This window comes from Anomaloglossus baeobatrachus, chromosome 7 (genome assembly GCF_048569485.1).
Source record: "Anomaloglossus baeobatrachus isolate aAnoBae1 chromosome 7, aAnoBae1.hap1, whole genome shotgun sequence".
In the NCBI taxonomy this organism is placed as follows: domain Eukaryota; kingdom Metazoa; phylum Chordata; class Amphibia; order Anura; family Aromobatidae; genus Anomaloglossus; species Anomaloglossus baeobatrachus.
In genome coordinates this window covers 57,531,297-57,555,856 of record NC_134359.1, presented here as the reverse complement: position 1 = coordinate 57,555,856, position 24,560 = coordinate 57,531,297, and the positions used below count along the sequence as shown (strand labels likewise).

General features: G+C 50.8%; 1 protein-coding gene across 4 annotated transcripts in view; it reads right to left on the bottom strand.

The window, feature by feature from the left end:
- The window catches only part of DCAF17 (DDB1 and CUL4 associated factor 17), a 114,464-nt gene extending 90,442 nt beyond the window's left edge, over window positions 1-24,022 (bottom strand). Inside the window, exons 1-4 of one of the 4 annotated variants that reach the window (XM_075317323.1) lie at window positions 23,935-24,022; window positions 21,311-21,557; window positions 20,151-20,254; window positions 5,031-5,121 (exon numbers count right to left, since the gene is read on the bottom strand). In XM_075317323.1, coding sequence (XP_075173438.1) covers window positions 5,031-5,121; window positions 20,151-20,254; window positions 21,311-21,499 — 384 coding nt within the window. In that variant the 5' untranslated portion in view covers window positions 21,500-21,557; window positions 23,935-24,022. The remainder of the gene's footprint in view (window positions 1-5,030; window positions 5,122-20,150; window positions 20,255-21,310; window positions 21,558-23,934) is intronic. The other 3 variants (XM_075317325.1, XM_075317326.1, XM_075317322.1) reach the window with 3 other exon arrangements.
- Between the last annotated feature and the right edge of the window lie 538 nt (window positions 24,023-24,560).

Here is a 24,560-nt window from a genome sequence, read left to right as displayed (position 1 = left end):
GTGATTTCTAAAGAACCAGCAGCACCCTGTTCAGAATCCAGGGTTCTAACGTCAGCTTGTAAGAAGGAACGATGTGACAAACCCCCTGCAGGAACGTGCGTACCTGTGGAAGTCTGGCTAGGCGCTTCTGGAAAAAACACAGAGAGCGCTGAGACTTGTCCCTTAAGGGAGTTGAGCGACAAACCCTTTTCCAGTCCAGATTGAGGGAAGGACAGAAAAAATGGGCAAGGCAAAGTGCCAGGGAGAAGAACCCTGAGCAGAGCACCACGACAGGAAAATTTTCCACGTCCTGTGGTAGATCTTGGCGGACGTTGGTTTCCTAGCCTGTCTCATAGTGGCAATGACGTCTTGAGATAATCCTGAAGACGCTAGGATCCAGGACTCAATGGCCACACAGTCAGGTTGAGGGCCACAGAATTGAGATGGAAAAAACGGCCCTTGAGATAACAAGTCTGGTCGGTCTGGTAGTGCCCACGGTTGGCCGACCGTGAGATGCCACAGATCCGGGTACCACGACCTCCTCGGCCAGTCTGGAGCGACGAGGATGACGCGGCGGCAGTCGGCCCTGATCTTGCGTAACACTCTGGGCAACAGTGCCAGCGGAGGAACACATAAGGGAGCTGAAACTGCGACCAATCCTGAACTAAGGCGTCTGCCGCCAGAGCTCTGGGATCTTGAGACCGTGCCATGAACGTCGGTACCTTGTTATTGTGCCGGGACGCCATGAAGTCGACGTCCGGCACCCCCCAGCGGCAACAGATCTCCTGAAACACGCCCGGGTGAACGGACCATTCCCCTGTGTCCATGTCCTGGCGACTGAGATAATCCGCTTCCCAGTTTTCCACGCTTGGAATGTGAACTGCAGAGATGGTGGAGGCCGTGGCTTCCACCCACATCAAAATCCGCCGGACTTCCTGGGAGGCTTGCCGACTGCGTGTGCCGCCTTGGTGGTTGATGTATGCCACCACTGTGGAATTGTCCGACTGAATTCTGATCTGCTTGCCTTCCAGCCACTGCTGGAAAGCTTTCAGGGCAAGATACCATGCCCGTATTTCCAGAAAATTGATCTGAAGCGAGGACTCTTGCTGGGTCCACGTACCCTAAGCCCTGTGGTGGAGAAAAACCGCTCCCCACCCTGACAGACTCGCGTCCGTCGTGACTACTTCCCAGGATGGGGGTAGGAAAGATTTCCCCTTCGCTAATGAAGTGGGAATAAGCCACCACCTAAGGGAAGCTTTGGTCGTCTGAGAGAGGGAGACGATCCTGACGAGGGACGTCGGCTTCCTGTCCCATTTGCATAGGATGTCCCATTGAAGGGGACGCAGGTGAAATTGCGCGAAAGGGACTGCCTCCATTGCTGTCACCATCTTCCCCAGGAAGTGCGTGAGGCGCCTCACGGGGTGTGACTGGCCTTGAAGGAGAGATTGTACCCCTTTCCGTAGTGACTGCTGTTTGATCAGCGGAAGCTTCACTATCGCTGAGAGTATGAAACTTCGTGCCAAGATATGTCAGCGATTGGGCCGGTGTCAGATTTGACTTTGGAAAATTGATGATCCACCCGAAACCCTGGAGAGTCTCCAGGGTAGCATCAAGGCTGCGTTGGCATGCCTCTATAGAGGGTGCCTTGATCAGGAGATCGTCCAAATACTGGATCACCGAGTGACCCAGGGAGTGTAGAAGCGCTACTACAGTAGCCATAACCTTGGTAAAAACCCGTGGGTCTGTTGCCAGGCCGAACGGCAGTGCCACGAATTGCAGGTATTCGTGTCCTATGGCGAAGCGCAAGAAGCGCTGGTGCTCTGGAGCAATCGGTACATGGGGATAAGCATTTTTGATATCGATTGATGCAAGGAAATCTCCTTGGGACATTGAGGCGATGACGGAGCGGAGGGATTCCATCCGGAACCGCCTGGTTTTTACCCGTCTGTTGAGCAGTTTCAGGTCCAGGACCGGGCGGAAAGACCCGTCCTTCTTTGAGACCACCAACAAGTTGGAGTAAAAACCGTGGCTCTGTTGCTGAAGAGGAACAGGGATCACCACTCCTTCAGCCGTCAGAGTGCGCCGCGCCTGCAGAGGAGCCTCGGCTCGCTCGGGAGGCGGGGATGACCTGAAGAATCGAGTCGGGGGACGAGAGGTAAACTCTATCTCGTAACCGTGAGACAGAATAACTCTCATCCAGCGGTCTTTTATTTGTGGCAGCCCGGTGTCGCAAAAGCGGGAGAGCCTGCCACCGACCGAGGATGCTACTAGCGGAGGCCGAAAGTCATGAGGAAGCCGCTTTGTTAGCGGCGCCCCCGGTGGTCTGTTTAGGACGTGACTTAGATCGCCATGCATCAGAGCTCCTTTGTCTTTCTGAGACCTTGTGGACGAGGAGAATTGGGACCTGCCCGCGCCCCGAGAGGAGCGAAACCTCGACTGCCCTCTCCTCTGTTGGGATATGTTTGGTTGGGACTGGGGTAAGGATGTATCCTTTCCCTTGGATTGTTTGATGACTTCATCCAGACGCTCGCCGAATTGGCGGCCGCAACCGCCGTACAGCTCGCAGAGTCCAGGACAGCACTAATAGCGTTGCCGAGGTTTGGGAGGTAATGGATGCCACTTGTGGCGCGGCCGTGCATGTGGCTGCTTCAATTTGCGCTTGACCTGCTGAGATAGCTGGTAGCGCCCATACGGCTGCGAATGCTGGGACAAAAGAAGCTCCGATAGCTTCATAAATGGATTTCAACCAGAGCTCCATCTGCCTGTCAGTGGCATCTTTGAGCGAGGCTCCATCTTCCACTGCAAGTAATGATCTAGCCGCCAGTCTGTGAGATTGGAGGGTCCACTCTGAGACACTGAGTCCAACCTTTAACCACGTCAGGTGGAAAAGGACAACGCGTATCCTTAAGGCGCTAAGAAAAAACGCTTATCTGGACAAGCATGGTGATTCTGGACTGCCTCTCTGGAATCAGAATGGTCTAGAAACATACTCGGTGTACGCTTGGGGAACCTGAAGCGGAATTACTCCTGCTGATAATCTGACTCCTCCGCCGGAGGAGCTGAGGGAGAAATATCCAGCATTTGATTGATGGACGCAATGAGATCGTTCACTATGGCGTCCCCGTCTGGAGTATTACGATTGAGAGCGCCCTCAGGATCAGAATCCTGATCAGCTGTCTCCGCATCATCAACCGGAGATTCCCCCCGCTGAGACCCTGAACAACATGATGTCGAGGGAAATTCTAAGCGAGCCCGCTTAGTCGGTCTGGGGCTGGGGTCTAAGTCAGAACCCTCAGCCTGGGATGTATGAGATACCCCGGGAGGACATTGTTGGTCCAATTGAGGGGGGCCAGGGAACAATGATTCAACAGAGTCCCTTTGCTGAGATACCGGCCTGGACTGCAAGGCTTCTAGTATCTCAGCCATAGTCTCAGAGAGTTTTGCAAACTCCATCCCCGTCACTAAGGACCGTGTCAACAGGTGTCTCCCCCTGGGCCCCTCTTAGCAGATGCTCTGGCTGAAGAAGAGAGTCACAGGGGCCACACATTGCACACAATGAGGGTCAATGGGACCTGCCGGCAGCTGGGTCGTACAAGCGGCGCAGGCAGCCTAATAATCCTGTTTTTTGGCACCCCTGTCTTTGTGGGCGCCATGCTATTGTTTTCCCTGATTAACACAAAAGGGTAAATAGCCATAATGAACTGTGCTCATACAGTATAAAGTATATAGTAATAACACAGAATGTATCAATACACTACAGCACCATGGGGGTAACACCCCAGGTGCTGCTTACCAGCCGCCTAAAGCGGTTGTGAGGCCACCAGAGACCGTGTCTGGGTTTCCCAGGGTTAATCCCTCTCTGCAGCGTCGGAGGAGCTGACAGGAATGGCTGCGGCGTCCTGACGAGAGGAGGGAGCCGTGGGCGTCTCACACAGTGCACAGTGAGGGGAGTGGAGTATGCAAAGCATGCTCCAGCCCTCATGCTGCTCGTTTGTCCCTCTCTTCCGTGCAGCGTCCCGCCCTTCCCCCTGCCTGTCAGGGCTGAGGGCGGGAAAAAGGAAGCTAGGCCGCAAGAAAGCCGGGGACTCGAGTATAAGCGTCGCCGCCGTAAAAGCGCGGCCGACGCCGAAGTCCCCGGCGAACTACAAGTCCCAGCCGCGCCGCAGTTTCCCATGGCAGCGGCGGTTAGCGCGGTAGCCCCTACATATAAACACACACAGCGACGCTGAGTGTGTAATGGCACATATAGACCCGGTCAGCGCCGCGGTCCCCGGTGCACTAGCACACCCAGCAAAGCTGAGGTGTTGCCGTGCACGGTCCCTACAGGGATACAGAGTACCTTAAAGATGCAGGGCCATGTCCCTGAACGGAACCCGGCTCCTATCCAGCAGTCTCCACAGGAGTTGTGGATGAAGCACGGTCTCAGTGCCTGGAGACCGATAGGATCCCACTTCACCAGAGCCCTGAGGGGGATGGGGAAGGAAAGCAGCATGTGGGCTCCAGCCTCCGTACCCGCAATGGATACCTCAACCTTAACAACACCGCCGACAAGAGTGGGGTGAGAAGGGAGCATGCTGGGGGCCCTATATGGGCCCACTTTTCTTCCATCCGACCTGGTCAGCAGCTGCTGCTGACCCATCTGTGGAGCTGTGCATGTCTGCCTCCTTCGCACAAAGCATAAAAACTGGGGAGCCCGTGGGAGCACGGGGGGTGTATAGGCAGAAGGGGAGGGGCTTAACACTTTTGAGTGTAATACTTTGTGCTGCCTCCGGAGTCATAGCCTATACACCCAATTGTCTGGGTCTCCCAATAGAGCGACAAAGAAAATAACCATAACATCCAGGAATAGGCTTCAGAACATAATAAAATAATCCTGGCCGGTGTTGATTATCTGACCTTTTTAAACATTTATACAAGAAGCAGTGTGCACACAGCCTGAAACAAAACTGAGGGCCTCTGACACCCTGATATCCAAGTATAACGTTAGGACCCGTGTCCCTCTCTTTATGGGAAGGGGTACTCCAAATATACACTTTATAAAGAATATTTACCAATGGACATTCACACAGGATTGCATCTTCAATTTTCTCCGACTTTGAACATTTTGGCATTTCATATAACTTTTGGGGTATACATACAAAACTGTGATGGAAACAAAAATATAAAAATTAATGCACTATATAAATTTGCATTTAAATAGTTGTGAATGTGTGCAACATCCCAAATCCAATTATTTTAAGTCCATTTGTTGTGCCAGTTGTGTTTTCGGTTGTTCCATGTCATGAGGGCCCATTTAAGGCTATACGAGGGGCTACTGATAAGTCTTTGGCTTTTGTGATCTTTTTTGCTTCTTTGGTAACAAAGGTTGCATCACATGATAGCCTTATGTGTCTAATATATGTTTTCAAAATTTTGTGTTTGTTGCTTATGGCAACAGTATTCTACACATGCGGAAAAACAAAATGGTGGAGTCTAATGCGATATTCACAGCAACTGAGAGCAGAGGAGGGATAAAATTCTTGTTTCTGCAAGGAAAGCCCATGAAGGATATTCATGGTGACATGTCAAAGAAATTGGGGAGGGGGGGGGGGGAAATCAATGCCCTTCATATTCCACAGTTAAAAACTGCGCTGCCAAATTTAAAATGGGCCCTTAGCAACAATGATGAGGAACATCCTGGACGACCGAGAGTGATTGTTGTTCCGGAGATCGTCGATGCTGTGCACAATCTCATACTGACAAATCAACGAATTTCAGCTAAAGCAATAGCAGACATCATGGGGATTTCCCGTGGACGCGTTTGTCATTATCCATGAACATTTGGACATGAGAAAGCGATCTGCAAAGTGGGTCCCCAAATATTTGACAACTGATCAGAGAAGCATGCGAGTGAAAACTTCCCGGTCCATTTGTCAGCGTTTCCGGACTGATAAGAACTTCGTGGATTGACTGGTCACTAAGGATGAGACCTGGATTTATTTTCTATGACCGTGAAAACAAGGAGCAGTCAAAAGAGTGGTGGCACAGTGGTTCTCCTCGTCCAAAGAAGTTCAGGGTGCAAAAAAATCAGCCACTAAGGTGATGGCGTCTGTGTTCTGGGATAAGGAGGGCGTGCTGCTAGTGGACTACCTTCAAAAGGGTTCCACCATCAATGCAAGGTATTACATTGAACTTTTGGACCAACTGAAAGCAGCTCTGAAGGCGAAAAGGAGCGGCAAGCTGTACAAAGGAATCTTGTTCCTGCAAGACAACGCCTCCGCTCACATTGCACAAGCGACCACGGCAAAACTGGTAGAGCTAGGCTTCCAGCTCGTTGACCACCCACCTTATTTACCAGATCTATTTCCTCTGACTATCATCTGTTTCCAAACCTGAAGAAACACCTCAAGGATATCAAATTTCACACCATTTCTGATGCCATGGCTGCTACAGATGCCTGGTTTGAGGCACAACCGAAATCCTTTTTGCTAGACTTTCAGAACTTGGAATACCGATGTAAGAAGTGTGATGACATCAGGGGAGAGTATCTGGAATAAATGTAAAGTTTCATCATCCAATCTAGTTTCTCTCTGGGTAAAGCCAAAGACTTATCAGCAGCCTCTCGTATTAGACTAATGTTGGCCGAATCCACTGGGATTTGGGGCTTGGACAACAGTACAATGTGTATGGAGTGGCTCCCTAGGAAGTATTAATATAAGCTATATATCACTAAGAAAGATAAAAGCCAATAGAGCCAGTATAAATTATGGAACAGTGTCTGCTATGCTATTTTTTTGGGGGGAGGGGACTTTAACCTCTTCATGATACGACACAATATTTTTTTGTTTTCCCACCCCTTCTTCCCAGAGCCATAACCTTTTCATTTTTTCGGTCCACATAGACATAAGAGGGCTTGTTTTATTTTGTTTTTTTTTACAGGATGAGTTGTACTCTTGAATGGTACCAGTCACTTTACAACATAGTGTACAAGAAAGTGGGGGTAAAGAAGGGAATTTTGTTTACTTAACGTAAATTCCTTTTCTTCTAGCTCCTATTGGGAGACCCAGACAATTGGGTGTATAGCTTCTGCCTCCGGAGGCCACACAAAGTATTACACTTTAAAAAGTGTAACCCCTCCCCTCTGCCTATACACCCTCCCGTGCATCACGGGCTCCTCAGTTTTGGTGCAAAAGCAGGAAGGAGGAAACTTATAAATTGGTCTAAGGTAAATTCAATCCGAAGGATGTTCGGAGAACTGAAACCATGAACCAAAAGAACAATTCAACATGAACAACATGTGTACACAAAAGAACAACAGCCCGAAGGGAACAGGGGCGGGTGCTGGGTCTCCCAATAGGAGCTAGAAGAAAAGGAATTTACGGTAAGTAAACAAAATTCCCTTCTTCTTTGTCGCTCCATTGGGAGACCCAGACAATTGGGACGTCCAAAAGCAGTCCCTGGGTGGGTAAAAGAATACCTCGTAATAGAGCCGTAAAACGGCCCCCTCTTACAGGTGGGCAACCGCCGCCTGAAGGACTCGCCTACCTAGGCTGGCATCTGCCGAAGCATAGGCATGCACCTGATAGTGTTTCGTGAAAGTGTGTAGACTAGACCAGGTAGCCGCCTGACACACCTGCTGAGCCGTAGCCTGGTGCCGCAATGCCCAGGATGCACCCACGGCTCTGGTAGAATGGGCTTTCAGCCCTGAAGGAATCGGAAGCCCAGAAGAACGGTAGGCTTCAAGAATCGGTTCCTTGATCCACCGAGCCAAGGTTGACTTGGAAGCCTGCGACCCCTTACGCTGGCCAGCGACAAGGACAAAGAGCTCATCAGAACGGCGCAGGGGCGCCGTGCGAGACATGTAGAGCCGGAGTGCTCTCACTAGATCTAACAAGTGCAAATCCTTTTCACATTGGTGAACTGGATGAGGGCAAAAAGAAGGTAAGGAGATATCCTGATTGAGATGAAAAGGGGATACCACCTTAGGGAGAAATTCCGGGACCGGACGCAGAACCACCTTATCCTGGTGAAAAACCAGGAAGGGGGCTTTGCATGACAGCACTGCCAGCTCCGACACTCTACAGAGCGATGTAACTGCCACTAGAAAAGCCACCTTCTGCGAAAGACGTGATAGAGAGACATCCCGCAGTGGCTCGAAAGGTGGTTTCTGAAGAGCCTTTAGCACTCTGTTAAGATCCCATGGATCCAGCGGCCGCTTGTAAGGTGGGACTATGTGGCAAACTCCCTGCAGGAACGTGCGGACCTGCGGAAGCCTGGCTAGACGCTTTTGAAAAAACACGGAAAGCGACGATACTTGTCCCTTGAGAGAGCCGAGAGACAAACCCCTGTCCATTCCGGATTGAAGGAAAGAAAGAAAAGTGGGTAAGGCAAACGGCCAGGGGGTAAAACCCTGATCAGAGCACCAGGATAAGAAGATCCTCCAAGCCCTGTGATAGATCTTGGCGGACGTTGGTTTCCTGGCCTGTCTCATAGTGGCAATGACATCTTGAGATAACCCTGAGGACGCTAGGAGCCAGGACTCAATGGCCACACAGTCAGGTTGAGGGCCGCAGAATTCAGATGGAAAAATGGCCCTTGAGACAGCAAGTCTGGTCGGTCTGGGAGTGCCCACGGTTGACCCACCGTGAGGTGCCACAGATCCGGGTACCACGACCTCCTCGGCCAGTCTGGAGCGACGAGGATGGAGCGGCGGCAGTCGGACCTGATCTTGCGTAACACTCTGGGCAGCAGTGCCAGAGGAGGAAATACATAAGGCAGTCGAAACTGCGACCAATCCTGAACTAATGCGTCCGCCGCCAGAGCTCTGTGATCTTGAGACCGTGCCATGAATGTCGGGACTTTGTTGTTGTGCCGAGACGCCATGAGGTCGACGTCCGGCGTTCCCCAGCGGCAACAGATCTCTTGAAACACGTCCGGGTGAAGAGACCATTCCCCTGCGTCCATGCCCTGGCGACTGAGAAAGTCTGCTTCCCAGTTTTCTACGCCCGGGATGTGAACTGCGGAGACGGTGGAGGCTGTGGCCTCCGCCCACAGCAGAATCCGCCGAACTTCTTGGAAGGCTTGACGACTGCGTGTGCCGCCCTGGTGGTTGATGTACGCGACCGCTGTGGCGTTGTCCGACTGTATGCGGATCTGCCTGCCCTCCAGCCACCGATGGAACGCCTTTAGGGCTAGATACACTGCCCTTATCTCCAGAACATTGATCTGAAGGGAGGACTCTGTCGGAGTCCAGGTTCCCTGAGCCCTGTGGTGGAGAAAGACCGCTCCCCACCCTGACAGACTCGCGTCCGTCGTGACCACAGCCCAGGATGGGGGCAGGAAGGATTTTCCCTTCGACAAAGAAGTGGGAAGAAGCCACCACTGAAGAGAGGTTTTGTCTGCCAGTAAAAAGAGAGACGTTCCTGTCTAGGGACGTCGACCTCCTGTCCCATTTGCGGAGAATGTCCCATTGAAGTGGACGCAGATGAAACTGCGCAAAGGGAACTGCCTCCATTGCTGCCACCATCTTCCCTAGGAAGTGCATGAGGCGCCTCAAGGGGTGTGACTGGGCCCGAAAAAGAGAGTGCACCCCTGTCTGCAGCGAACGCTGTTTGTCCAGCGGAAGCTTGACTATCGCTGAGAGAGTATGAAACTCCATCCCGAGGTAAGTCAGTGATTGGGTCGGTGTCAATTTTGACTTTGGGAAATTGATGATCCACCCGAACCTCTGGAGAGTCTCCAGAGCAATGGTCAGGCTGTGTTGACATGCCACCCGGTAGGGTGCCTTGACTAGGAGATCGTCTAAGTAAGGGATCACCGAGTGGCCCTGAGAGTGTAGGACCGCCACCACGGACGCCATGACCTTGGTGAAGACCCGTGGGGCTGTCGCCAGGCCGAAAGGCAGTGCCACAAACTGAAGGTGTTCGTCCCCGATGGCGAAACGCAGGAAGCGTTGATGCTCTGGTGCAATCGGCACATGGAGATAAGCATCCCTGATGTCGATTGATGCTAGGAAGTCTCCTTGGGACATCGAAGCGATGACAGAGCGGAGAGATTCCATCCGAAACCGTCTGGTTCTCACGTGTCTGTTGAGCAGTTTGAGGTCCAGAATGGGACGGAATGATCCGTCCTTTTTGGGCACCACAAACAAGTTGGAGTAAAAACCGCGACCACGTTCTTGAAGGGGAACGGGGATCACAACTCCTTCTGCCTTCAGAGTTTTCACCGCCTGAAAAAGTGCATCGGCTCGCTCGGGGGGCGGAGATGTTCTGAAGAAACGAGTCGGAGGACGAGAGCTGAGCTCTATCCTGTAACCGTGAGACAGAATGTCTCTCACCCATCGGTCTTGGACATGTGGCCACCAGGCGTCGCAAAAGCGGGAGAGCCTGCCACTGACCGAGGATGCGGTTTGGGGAGGCCGAAAGTCATGAGGAGGCCGCCTTGGAGACGGTTCCTCCGGCGGTCTTTGGAGGACGTGACTTAGACCGACATGCATAAGAGTTCCTCTGGCCCTTCTGTGGCCTGTTGGACGTGGAGGATTGGGACCTGGCTGAGGGCCGAAAGGACCGAAACCTCGATTGAATTTTTCGTTGCTGAGGTCTGTTTGGTTTGGACTGGGGTAAGGACGAGTCATTTCCCTTGGATTGTTTAATAATTTCATCCAATCGCTCGCCAAACAAACGGTCGCCAGAAAATGGCAAACCGGTTAAGAACTTCTTGGAAGCAGAGTCTGCCTTCCATTCGCGTAGCCACATGGCCCTGCGGACTGCCACCGAATTGGCGGACGCTACCGCTGTACGGCTCGCAGAGTCCAGGATGGCATTCATGGCGTAGGATGAAAATACCGACGCCTGAGAAGTCAAAGACGCAACTTGCGGAGCAGAGGTACGTGTGACCGCATTAATCTCAGACAGACAAGCTGAGATAGCTTGGAGTGCCCACACGGCTGCAAAGGCCGGGGCAAAAGACGCGCCTATGGCTTCATAGATGGATTTCCTCAGGAGCTCTATCTGCCTGTCAGTGGCATCCTTGAGCGATGAACCATCTGCGACTGATACTACAGATCTAGCCGCCAGTCTAGAGACTGGAGGATCCACCTTGGGACATTGAGCCCAACCCTTAACTACGTCAGGGGGGAAGGGGTAACGTGTGTCATTAAGGCGCTTAGTAAAGCGCTTGTCCGGAAATGCTCTGTGCTTCTGGACAGCATCTCTGAAGTTAGAGTGATCGAAAAACGCACTCCGTGTACGTTTGGGAAACCTAAACTGGTGTTTCTCCTGCTGCGAAGCCGACTCCTCTATAGGTGGAGTTGGGGGAGAAAGATCTAGCACCTGGTTGATGGACGCTATAAGGTCATTTACTATGGCGTCCCCTTCAGGTGTATCAAGATTGAGAGCAACGTCAGGGTCAGAGCCCTGAGCTGCGACCTCCGCTTCATCCTCCAGAGAGTCCTCAAGCTGAGACCCCGAACAGCGTGATGAAGTCGGGGAAGGTTCCCAGCGAGCCCGCTTAGCCGGTCTGGGACTGCGGTCCGTGTCGGAGTCCTCCCCGTGAGACCTAGGTGTCACCCCAGGAGCACTCTGCTGCGCAGACCGAGAGGGGCCTGGGGGCGATGAACTCACAGTGCCAGGGGCCTGTGTAAGGACCGATCTGGACTGCAAGGCTTCTAGTATCTTAGCAGACCATCTGTCCATAGACTGAGCCATGGATTGTGAAAGCGACTCAGAGAGTTTCTCAGCCAAAACTGCAAACTCTGTCCCTGCCACCTGGACAGTGGAAGCCGGCGGTTCTACCTGAGCCGAGGGTCCCACCAGTGCCCGAGGCTCCGGCTGAGTGAGTGCAACAGGGGCCGAGCATTGCTCACAGTGAGGGTAGGTGGAACCTGCAGGTAACATAGCCGCACAAGAGGTACAGGTTGCAAAATAACCCTGTGTCTTGGCACCCTTGCTCTTTGCGGACGACATGCTGTTGTCTCCTCTGAGAGTGATCACTGAGGGTATATAGCCAAAAGCAAAACAATACGGCCGAACAGAGAAAATGTATCCAAATATATATATATATATATGCCGAAGTGTGTATATATGTGTATGTATGTATATATATATATATATATATATATATATATATATATATATATATATATATATATATATATATATATATATATATATATATATACATACATACATACACATATATACACACTTCGGCACCCTAGGGGGACCAGCACCGGGTAACCGGTGTGGCTTACCGACCGCCCAAAGCGGTTGTGTGTCCACCAGATTCCCTGCCTTGGGCCTCCCAGAGCTGTAGAGCTCGTTCTGAAATCCTCCACCGGCAGAAGTGATTGTAAAAATGGCTGCCGGAGCTCTCAGGGGAGGAGGGAGCCGTGGGCGGCGACTAATAAAGTGCAGGAATCTGGTGCCCCACAGTGATCAGTGGGGGGGGGAGGAGGACACCTAAGTATGCTCCAGCCCTCACTGCCGACGTCCAGTCGACCGTCCCGCCCTTACCCCTGACTGGCAGGCCCGGGGGCGGGAGTTATGGTACTAGGCCGCATGAAGCCGGGGACTAAATTTACTAACGCGGCCGGCAAACAGGCGCGGTCGGCGCGGTAGTCCCGGTCGTCACAAAAAAACAGCAGCCGCTGCAGCGTCTGTGACACAGGCGCTCCATGCACCGTCCCCAAGGGGACACAGAGTACCTTTTAGATGCAGGGCCTGTCCCTGATGATACCAAGTCTCCTGTCCGGCAGATTCCCCCAGGGGCTGCGGAGGGAGCCCGGTCCCAGTGAATGGTGACCGGTTAGGATCCCACTTCTCCCAGAGCCTCTAAGAGATGGGGAAGGAAAACGGCATGTGGCTCCAGCCTTTGTACCCGCAATGGGTACCTCAACCTTAACAGCACCGCCGACTTAGTGGGGTGAGAAGGGAGCATGCCGGGGGCCCTGTTGGGGGCCCTCTTTTCTTCCATTCGATACAATCAGCAGCTGCTGCTGACTAAAATGGGAGCTTGAGTGAATGTGTGCCTCCTTCAACACAAAGCATAAAACTGAGGAGCCCGTGATGCACGGGAGGGTGTATAGGCAGAGGGGAGGGGTTACACTTTTTAAAGTGTAATACTTTGTGTGGCCTCCGGAGGCAGAAGCTATACACCCAATTGTCTGGGTCTCCCAATGGAGCGACAAAGAAAAATTGGGGGTTATGCCCCTCTTTTCCCAAGAGCCATAATGTTTTAATTTTTATGTCGATGGAGCTGTGTGAGGTTTTTTTTTTGTGGGGCGACAAAAAACAGATTTTTGTGTACTCACCGTAAAATCGTTTTCTCTTAGCCATCATTGGGGGACACAGGACCATGGGTGTTATGCTGCCTATCCATAGGAGGACACTAAGTAGATGCAAAAGCATAGCTCCTCCTCTGCACTATACACCCCCTGGCCGGGCCAGGCAACCTCAGTTTTAGTACACAAGCAGTAGGAGAAAAAAAAAAACAGTAAAAACTTACCTCAACAGAGGAACATGAGAAAAAAAAAAAAAAAAGAGTCATAACCAAATAAGGTACTGAGAGAACCAAGGCCCAACAGGGCAACAGGGTGGGTGCTGTGTCCCCCAATGATGACTAAGAGAAAACGATTTTACGGTGAGTACACAAAAATCCGTTTTTCTCTGACGCCTCATTGGGGGACACAGGACAATGGGACGTCCTAAAGCAGTCCATGGGTGGGAAACATAAAAGAAGACAACACAACCCAAGGACTAGGAACCAGTTCCGGACAGCCTGGAGCGCCTACTGAGAGAGGTGCTCTACTGCCGTTTGCAGAATTTTCCTACCCAGATTTGCCTCAGCTGAAACCTGGGTATGGACTCTGTAATGCTTTGAAAACGTATGTAAGCTAGACCAGGTCGCAGCCTTACACACCTGTTCCACTGAAGCCTGATGCCGAATGGCCCACGAAGCGCCAACTGCTCACGTGGAATGAGCCCGCAGCCCACTAGGAATGGGCTTGAGTTGCAAGCGGTAGACTTCCTGGATCGCAGAGCGAATCCAGCGAGCCAGCGTCGCCTTTGAAGCTGCCTGTCCCTTTTTAGGCCCCTCAGGAATGACGAACAAAGAGTCCGTTTTCCTAAAGGGGGCTGTCCTGGATATGTAACATCTGAGAGCTCTGACGAGGTCTAACGAGTGCAGAGGCCTTTCCACCCTATGAACTGGGTGTGGACAAAAGGAAGGCAGAACAATGTCCTTGTTCAAATGAAATGGGGTAAGAACCTTTGGAAGGGGGCGCAGAACCACCTTGTCCTGGTGAAAGATCAGAAAAGGCTCGCGGCAAGAGAGTGCTGCTAGCTCCGATACCCGTCTGATGGACGTAATTGCCACTAAGAATGTTACCTTCCAGGACAGAAGAGCAAGGGAGGATTCCTTGAGAGGTTCAAAGGGAGACCTCTGGAGACCGTCCAGAATGAGGTTGAGGTCCCATGGTTCCAGCGGCCGTTTGTACGGGGGAACTAGATGGGAAACGCCCTGGAGGAAGGTCTTGACTTGCGGTTTTTGAGCCAGGCGGCATTGGTAGAAGATTGAGAGCGCTGAGACCTGCCCTTTAAGGGAACTGAGAGCCAACCCCGCTTGCAAGCCAGACTGTAGGAAATCAAGAATTCTGGGGATGGCCAGAGGCATAGGCTGGACGTTAGTTTCCCTGCACCATGAAAGGAAGATTTTCCACGTACGGTGGTAAATGCGGGATGAAGCAGGCTTTCGGGCGCTGATCATGGTGGCAATAACCGCGGGGGGAGAATCCCGCTCTTGTTAATACCCAGGTCTCAATGGCCATGCCGTCAGCTTCAGGGCTCTGGAGTTCTGATGGGACATGGGCTCTTGGGTCAGCAAGTCTGGGATGTCTGGAAGGTGCCACGGTGCGTCTGTGAGCATTTGTACTAATTCGGCGTACCAGGCGCGCCTGGGCCAGTCCGGTGCTATCAGTATCACCGGGACTCCCTCTGCCTTGATCTTCCTGATTACCCGCGGCAGCAGGGGTAGAGGTGGAAATATGTAAGGCAGGCGGAATGGTGCCAGGAGCAGACTAGAGCATCCGCGCCGATGGACTGTGGGTCGTGTGACCTGGCTATGAACGCGGGTACCTTTGCAATCAACCTTGAGGCCATTAGGTCCACGTCTGGTGTGCCCCAGCGAGTGCAGAGGTGTAGAAACACATCTGGGTGGAGGGACTATTCTCCGGCAGCCAGGACTTGGCGACTCAAAGTCTGCTGCCCAGTTCTCTACCCCCGGTATGTGTACTGCTGATATCACTGATCCCGTCGATTCGGCCCAGCTGAGGATCTTGTGGGCCTCGAGATAACCGCTTTGCTGCGGGTGCCCCCCTGCCGATTGATATAGGCTACAGCTGTCGCATTGTCCGATTGGACTCGAATCTGACGACCCGCTAGCAGAGGGCTGAACGCTCTGAGCGCGAGGAAGATCGCGCGGAGTTCCAGAATGTTGATGGGGAGGAAGGACTCCTGGGGTGTCCAACGTCCTTGAGCAGTGTGGTGCCGGTACACTGCTCCCCAGCCTAGGAGGCTGGCGTCCGTGGTCAGGACCAGCCATTTCACTGGGAGAAAAGATCTCCCCTTCGATAGGGATGAGGACCGAAGCCACCAGCGGAGTGCGTACCTGACTGAAGGCGTCAGGTGAAGATGTCTGTCCAGGGAGAAGGGGCTCTTGTCCCAGGCCACTAGAAGGGCTAGCTGCAGTGGGCGGAGGTGCAGTTGAGCAAAGGGTACTGCTTCCATAGCCACCACCATCCTGCCAAGCACTTTCATGCTGAATCGAATGGAGCGAGACGGAGGACGTAGAAGGCAGCGTACCGCTCGTTGAAGAGCGAACGCCTTGTCCTGAGGGAGAAGGATCAAGCCCCGATGGGTGTCCAGGGACATGCCCAGGAAGGTGATGGATCGTGATGGGATCGGGGATGATTTGTCCAGATTCACTAGCCACCCTAAGCAGGAAAGAGTGTCCACAGTGATTTGTACGCTGGTTGAGCAGTCGCGGAAGGAGGAGCTACGAATTGAAAGTGGGAGTCCTGAATTGCGAAGCGTAGGAACTTTTGGTGATCTGGGGCGATGGGTATGTGCAGGTACGCGTCCTTGTTGTCTATGCAGGCGAGGAATTCCCCTTCGACCATGTATGCAATAATGGACCTTAGGGACTCCATTCTGAATCTCCGTACGTGCACATGTTTGTTTAGGTGTTTGAGGTCCAGGATGGGTCGAACTGACCCATCCTTTTTGGGGACCACAAAGAGGTTGGAATAAAAACCCCCGAACTTCTCGTCGACTGGGACAGGTATTATCACTCCTGCTGTTTGGAGCGAGTGGATTGCTGAGAAAAAAGCTTTGCGTCGTTTTCGAGTCTTTGGGGGGGTTTTTAAAAAACCGACTCGGGGGTCGGGTCCGAAATTCTATGTGGTAACCGGAAGACACAAGGTCTCGCACCCATTTGTCGTCTGAGGCAGCAGCCCAGATGTGTTGAAAGAGCCGCAGTCGACCTCCTACAATGAGTGTGTCTTCCGGGGCGCCTAAGGAGTCATGAGGGGGGAAAACGTCGTGGCCGAGTCTCCCTAGTCCTGGACTGTTTCGGTCTAGGCTGCCATGACGAAGTGGGTTTCGGGGAGAGCTGAGAAGGTCGGTCCCTGCGTAGTCCACGGCTGGTGGCGGGGACAGCACGGGATGTCGACCAACCAAATGAGTTCCGAAAGGAGCGGAACGAGGACTGTGGACGTCTGGTGAAGGACGTCCTGGACTTCAGCTGGGGGAGGGAGGTACTCTTTCCTCCCGTGGCGTCAGAAATGAGCTTGTCCAGACATTCGCCAAACAATCGGTCTGGAAAAAAAGGAAGGCCCGTGAGAGACTTCTTGGAGGCAGAGTCCGCTCGCCATTGTCGGAGCCAGAGAGCTCTACGGATGGCTATGGTATTTGAGGCGGCAAACGCTGCGTAGGTAGCAGCGCCCATGGAGGCCTGGATGAGGTACTCTGCCGCAGCGGCAATTTGAGCTGTTATCTCTGTGAAGTTGTGAGTGAACTGGGATTCCTCAAGCGAAGTGTTAAGGGATTCTGCCCAGACCGAGATCGCCTTTGCGACCCACACAGAGGCAAAGGAGGGCGAGAAGGAAGAACCCGCAGCCTCAAAAGCAGAGCGGGCGAGGTGCTCCAACTGTCTGTCTGTCGGGTCCTTAATGGAAGAACCATCGGGTAAAGACAGGAGTGTCTTTGTGGTAAGGCAGATCGGCCCAGCCCTTAGGGGCAGGTGAGGCAAAAGGGTACCGGGACTCCATGAGTTTTCGGTTACCGAAGCGCCTGTCAGGCTTCTTCCTTTGCTTTGTGAGGATATCCTGAAACTCTGCGTGATCAGCGAAAACCTTTTGGGGTTTCCTTGCCCTCTTAAAGGAGACCGCATGGTCAGTGGTAGTGGATGGGGGATCCTCCACATGCAGAGTTTGGTTGATTGCTGCTATAAGGGAGTCTATTGCAGTTTGATCATCTGGGGGTGATGAAACCAAGGAATCCTCCTGGTACAAACAGCATTCTCCCTCCTCCAGCTCTTCAGAAGCCGTGGAGCGTGTGGGAGAGCCTGCCCTGTGTGCTCCCGAGGGAGAGCCCGATGGAGACACCCGGCCGTGTGCCCTTTTCCTGATCCCTGCAACCGGTGAAGCATGTGCCCGGATTACCTCAGAAGGATCCTCCATAGGGGTATCCTCAGGCTGCGTTCCGTCCAGGGACCCAGAAGGGTGTGGAGGACGACATTGCATAGCCAGAACCAGGTTCTGTGACAGTTTTTCCATGGATTGGGACAGAAACTGTGCCCATTCCGGTGGGCTGGGGGCCCTAGGCTTTGGGCTGCCGGTTGCGGCAGTGGTGGCAGGGGGCTCTTGGGGGGGCTATAGGGGCACAGGACTCACAGAGAGAAGAGGTGTGTTTACGTGGTAGCTCAACGTGGCAGGCAGTGCAGGCTGATTAATAGACTATGTGAGCCTTAGCCCTCTTAGTGCCTTTTGAATTCTGCATGTTCCTAATAGGAGTATGCCAGGAGGGGGAGCAATGCTCAGCAGAGCTACAATTGATAGCAAGCACCTCACCAGAATCAGCCGATGACCCTGTCCTCAGGAAGGCTTAAGCTCTCGCACGCTTCCTGGGGGGGGGGGGGCTTATCGCGGCCGCGGGGGGCGGGGCTTAGCGTTAAAAGAGCGGGAAGATGAGTCAGTGTGCCCCCCCCCTGCTGTGGGTAGTAAAAAACGGCGGGAAGGGAGCTTCTGAGTTTTCCTCCCTCTCTCTACAGTCAGCACACAGCTTGTCACCGGTGGTTATCAGCAGACTTTTGCTAAATTTGCTGGAGCAAATAAAGAGAGCAGATAATAAACAGCGTGAGTCCCTGAGCCCTGGGTCCTCCCCCTGCCACCTGGAAATTATCTGCAAGACTTTCTGCAAACAGCAGAACTTCCCCCCAGCCAGCAAGCTAGAGAAAGTTAACACTGTGTGTGCAGGATCCTTGCTCCTTGCACATAAATACTGTAAATGGCCTGGGAAACTTCCCTGCAGCGTCCTTTCTCCCTTTGTCTGGGAAACCAGTCAGGGGGGGGGGGATCTCACCTTAAAACACTGCTTTCCAGGCAGTGAAAATAGCAGAGCCAGCTTGCTGTGTCGTTGTCATATTCAACTCAGAGCCTGCAGAGAAGGGCTGAGGAATCAGTGCCATCTTCATCTCAGAGCCTGCAGAGAGGGGCTGAGGAATCAGTGCCATCTTCATCTCAGAGCCTGCAGAGAGGGGCTGAGGAATCAGTGCCATCTTCATCTCAGAGCCTGCAGAGAGGGGCTGAGGAATCAGTGCCATCTTCATCTCAGAGCCTGCAGAGAGGGGCTGAGGAATCAGTGCCATCTTCATCTCAGAGCCTGCGGAGAGGGGCTGAGGAATTGGGCTATAGGGCACAGGCCTCTACCCTGGGCTTTGGAAAATCGGTGTCTGTGGAACGTGTCGTCCAACCCATGATCCAGCGTCGCACGGGGGGGGGTACGTGTAGGCAACGCTTCACGTTCCCGCCCGTTGATGGTAGTGGGAGATCGGTCCCAAAAGGAAACCGTCGCCCTCAAAAAAATAACAAACCTTGAAAGGAAGTGCCTCCTACAGACACTAAGCTAAAACTGAGCTTGCCTGGCCTGGCCAGGGGGTGTATACTGCAGAGGAGGAGCTATGCTTTTGCATCTACTTAGTGTCCTCCTATGGATAGGCAGCATAACACCCATGGTCCGGTGTCCCCCAATGAGGCGTCAAGAGAAATATTTTTTATGGATACCATTTTGGGATAGACATGATGTTTTGATTGCTTGTTACGGCATTTTTTTGTGGTGACCAAATAAAACCTAATTGGGGTGTTTATTTTTTTTCTGTTTACAGTATTACCGATTGGGTTAATTATTTTTATATCTTTATGAACTGGACTTTTCTGAATGCAGGGATAGCAAGTGTATTATTTTTTAAATTTATTTATTATCTTTAAATTTCAATAGGAGAAATAAAGGGCGACTTGAATGTTTAGGATTTGTTACATCTTTTTACTTTTCATAGTATTTGTTAGTCTCCTTGGGGCACTATAACGTGCGATCGTCTGATAGTTTGTACCATACACGGCAGTGCCAAAGTATTGTTGCATATAGCAAAAATCTCGGTTTCCTTTGAAGCCCAGCCACAGTAAGGCTATGTTCACACAGGGAATCTTTTGTTATGTGTGTTTTGAGTGCATCTCATATTCTAAAAACGCACCCACGGCAAAAACGCATGCTGGCAGAGTTTGACAGTGGCATGTAACAGGTTAACAATTGTGGGTGGTGGTTTGTGCCCACTGTGGTTGTGGTAGCGGCAAGTCGGGGGCTGTAATATGCAGCCATTAACTGCCGGGTATGGGGTAAGCTTACCCCATGACCTGACTCCGTACACCAGCATATGACTTGCGCTGTACATGCACAGTGCATGTCATTAAGGGGTTAATGACAATAGCATCCAGACATATCACTGACCTTAATGGGGCCCGTTTTGGTTCCTGTATTACCGACAGCAAGGAGTGCGCCACTAACTGCTATAAAAATGCTAGAAAGCCAACAGATACCCAAGTGTGACCGGAGCCTACGATATGGACAAAAGATTACCATTACCTGCTGTAACAACAGCTAAAGTTATCAAAATAGATTCTTCCGTTCACATAGTTGATGGCAGCCTTTGAATGTTTGGTCCAGACTTTCTTAAATTTGGTCGTTTTCTGAAAAACAAAAAATAAAAATTATTTTTTAAAAATAGTCCCTTCAAAACATCTCAAGCATGTGTCAGTTCATAGTCTCCAATGGAAACCATCTCTCACTACTCCTTACGTATCAGAAAGCTTTGAGCAATTTTTCATTATATTTTTTTTTCCCTCCAAGATGCATAACTTTTTATTTTTCTTAGAGTCGTCATTTTTTTTTTTTTTTTTTTTATGCGAGAGGAGTTACAGATTTTTTTTGTACCATTTATTGAATTGTAAGTTAGGGAAAAAGAATACCTGACAACATAGTTCTCCAGATAAAAAAAAAAAATAAAAAAAAAAAAAAACAATTATGGCAATACCAAAACCTGAATAGGTTTTTGTTTTTTTTTTTAGTTAAAAGGGCTTTTCCCACAAAGTTACTTTTATTCAATATATCTTAGAATTATACAAACCTCATCGAAAAATGTTCCTGTGGTGAGATAATCTTGTATATGTGCCCCTGATATGTGCTGTGTAATGGCTGTGTCTGACCGTACAGGGACATGGTCTGATCATATCACATCTCCTGGGCCGAGGAGGACACGAAGGAATACACAGAAATTACAGCACGGGATTGTAAATGCTTTGTTCTTTGAGGTAAAACATATTTCAAAAACAGGTAGTGAAATGTTTTACCTCACAAGTAGAATCATCTGTAATCCCGTGCTGTAATGTCTGTATGTCTTTTGCATCCTCTCTATCCCAGGACCTGTGGTATGATCAGAACATGTTCCTGTACGGTCAGACACGGCCATTACACAGCACATAGCAGGGACGCATATATAAGATTATCTCAGCACAGGAACATTTTAAAAAAAAAACCAACAAAACACATCTAATAGTGGGCATTATTATTTTAAGATCTATTGATAAAGTTTATTTTCTTTTTTTGGGAGGGGGGGGGGATTCAGAAATTAGTTGTTTTTTTTTATATTGTACTCTATATCATGCTTTCAGATCAAATAAGCAAAATCGTGCTGACAGAGCACCCAAAGTACACCCAACTAAAATTTGAACAGAATCCAACATTACCTGACACATAATTTTCTTTAAAATATCCATGTTGATCCTGTGATCATTGTAGGAGGATTTTGGGAAGGACCCCATAGACCTTCTGCTGATGAGGATACAGACATTTTCCAGAGACCCCGACCTGGAATATAACGTTCTGTGTGCTCTTTGTGGCGCTGTGCTGGGAATTCGGCTCCGGTTGGTGTTCATTGTGGCTAAGTAAATAATATTAATGTAGTTTAGTTGGTCTTCACCACAACACAAACTGCTAAGGAGACAAATAAAGACACAAAGTAAAAGGGTTGTCAAGAACGGGACAAGTGATTATATTATAACCAGTGATGAGTGAGCACTACCATGCTCAGGTGCTCAGGAATCGTAACTAGTGATGAGCGGGCACTACCATGCTCGGTACTTGTAACTAGTGATGAGCGGGCACTACCATGCTCGGGTGCTCTGTACTCGTAACTAGTGATGAGCGAGCACTACCATGCTCGGGTGCTCAGTACTGGTAACTAGTGATGAGTGAGCACTACCATGCTCGGGTGCTCAGTACTCATAACTAGTGATAAGCAGGCACTACCATGCTCGGGTGCTCTGTACTCGTAACCAGTGATGAGCGAGCACTACCATGCTCGGGTGCTCTGTACTCGTAACTAGTGATAAGCAGGCACTACCATGCTCAGGTGCTCTGTACTCGTAACCAGTGATAAGCAGGCACTACCATGCTCGGGTGCTCTGTACTCGTAACCAGTGATGAGCGGGCACTACCATGCTCGGGTGCTCTGTACTCGTAACCAGTGATAAGCAGGCACTACCATGCTCGGGTGCTCTGTACTCGTAACCAGTGATGAGCGAGCACTACCATGCTCAGGTGCTCTGTACTCGTAACCAGTGATGAGCGAGCACTACCATGCTCAGGTGCTCAGTACTCGTAACTAGTGATAAGCAGGCACTACCATGCTCAGGTGCTCTGTACTCGTAACCAGTGATGAGCGAGCAGGTGCTCAGTACTCATAACTAGTGATAAGCAGGCACTACCATGCTCGGGTGCTCTGTACTCGTAACCAGTGATGAGTGAGCACTACCATGCTCGGGTGCTCTGTACTCGTAACCAGTGATGAGCGAGCACTACCATGCTCAGGTGCTCAGTACTCGTAACTAGTGATAAGCAGGCACTACCATGCTCAGGTGCTCTGTACTCGTAACCAGTGATGAGCGAGCACTACCATGCTCGGGTGCTCAGTACTCATAACTAGTGATAAGCAGGCACTACCATGCTCGGGTGCTCTGTACTCGTAACTAGTGATAAGCAGGCACTACCATGCTCGGGTGCTCTGTACTCGTAACCAGTGATGAGCGAGCACTACCATGCTCGGGTGCTCAGTACTCGTAACTAGTGATAAGCAGGCACTACCATGCTCGGGTGCTCAGTACTCGTAACTAGTGATAAGCAGGCACTACCATGCTCGGGTGCTCAGTACTCGTAACTAGTGATAAGCAGGCACTACCATGCTCGGGTGCTCAGTACTCGTAACTAGTGATAAGCAGGCACTACCATGCTCGGGTGCTCACTACTCGTAACCAGTGATGAGCGGGCACTACCATGCTCGGGTGCTCAGTACTCGTAACTAGGGATGAGCTCAGTACTTGTAATGAGCAAGTCAGCAGCTTGGATGGGCGTGTGATCAGATTTATTTATTTATGTTTTCCCCCATCTGCGCACGTGCCCCTGATGCTCAGTCTTCTTCACATGGTCTTAATTAAAATGGTGCTGGAGAATGCGGTTCACGCGCATGCACTGGCTCTAGAGCCATTTTGATGAAGGTATAATTATTGTGGCAATGTGCATGCGCCATAAAGAACAGCAATGGCGGCGTGGCGTGATATTTAAATAAAGAAAAGGGGGCATGCAATACAAGATGCAGGAGTAAGAATTAACGCAGAGGACCCGACCCCAAAGACCCGCCCATGTTGCACCTGCCAATCAAAGCGCAGGGCATTTCTGTCATTTTGATTAAAGATATTTCACCAACCAAGCATCCGATCTTCCTATAACAGGTGTGTCTGGATTCAGAAACTTAGTGTCTGTATGGCACGGCCGTTACTTCATATAGCAAAATCCTGCCGGTCGGTTCCCTTTAAGCCCTCAAAAAACTTTGCACACCTCAGATCATTTAGTCCGGTTTTGTGCAATGTGACAAAATTGCAGATTCACACGGAATCACTTTGGGTTGAGGGGGAACTAGACAACATTTGTGACAGATTTTGAAATTTTTCAAAAATGAGACAATGTTAAATCAGGCGAAAATATCAAACCCCGGTCACAATGGTGGGCGAAAAAAAAAATGTAGTAAAAGTAAATAAAAAAACAGTGCAAATGGAAAGAAGACTATAGCACAATAAAAAGGCACACAATAAAAAAAAATATATAACTGCAGTAATGAATGGAGGAGCCCACAGGGTTATCATTTGCCAGGTCAAATCCCTTCCTCTGCTTGGACTATAATGTGCACTATAGAGCAGTAACATCCCACAGCAGAATTATCACACTCCTGTATCCTTCCTCCAATGCACTCATTAATACGCCAAGTCGCAGAACCTGTTCATACAGGGCGACATTACTAACAGGCAGGGTTACTCACTTCTTCCCATCATAAATCCCATTTAAATGGTCCCAGCAAAAAGCTCGGAAAGCAGAGACAGGCTATTTCACCTGGTTTCCTGGCGTTCTCAGTCGGTTCTGGGATTTGTAGTCTTTTTCTCCTTGTTGTCTGTGGAACGGGTGACCCAATAAACTACACTGTCCAACATGCACTGCGGCGCGTGGTAGCTGCGGCGGAGATTTACAAGCTGCACACTTCCGCCGAGTATATCATGAGCTGTCAGTCGATGCTGAGCCAGTGCAGATGGCTGAGCTCATGTGCTGAGGTTGTCAAGTGTTTTGTGAATGAGTATTTTGTGTTGAAGTTTAATTTTTTACTGTGAATCTGAAATAAATTTGGTAACCTACAATTGCACATAAATGTATGGATATGGGCAACACTGTGTGTGTGTGTGTGTATATATATATATATATATTAGTGTGCATATGTCACGCTCCCCGGGTCCTCACCCCCGCTCCCCGGCTCACCTGCCACGCTCCCCGCTCTCCAGCCTCCGGTGCCCGTCCTTCCCAGGTCCCCTGGTCTCCGATCCCGGCGCCCGACGGCTTCCCAGGCCCTGGCCGGCTCCCCTGCGTCCTCCTCGCAGCCTCCTTCCCTGGCTTCTG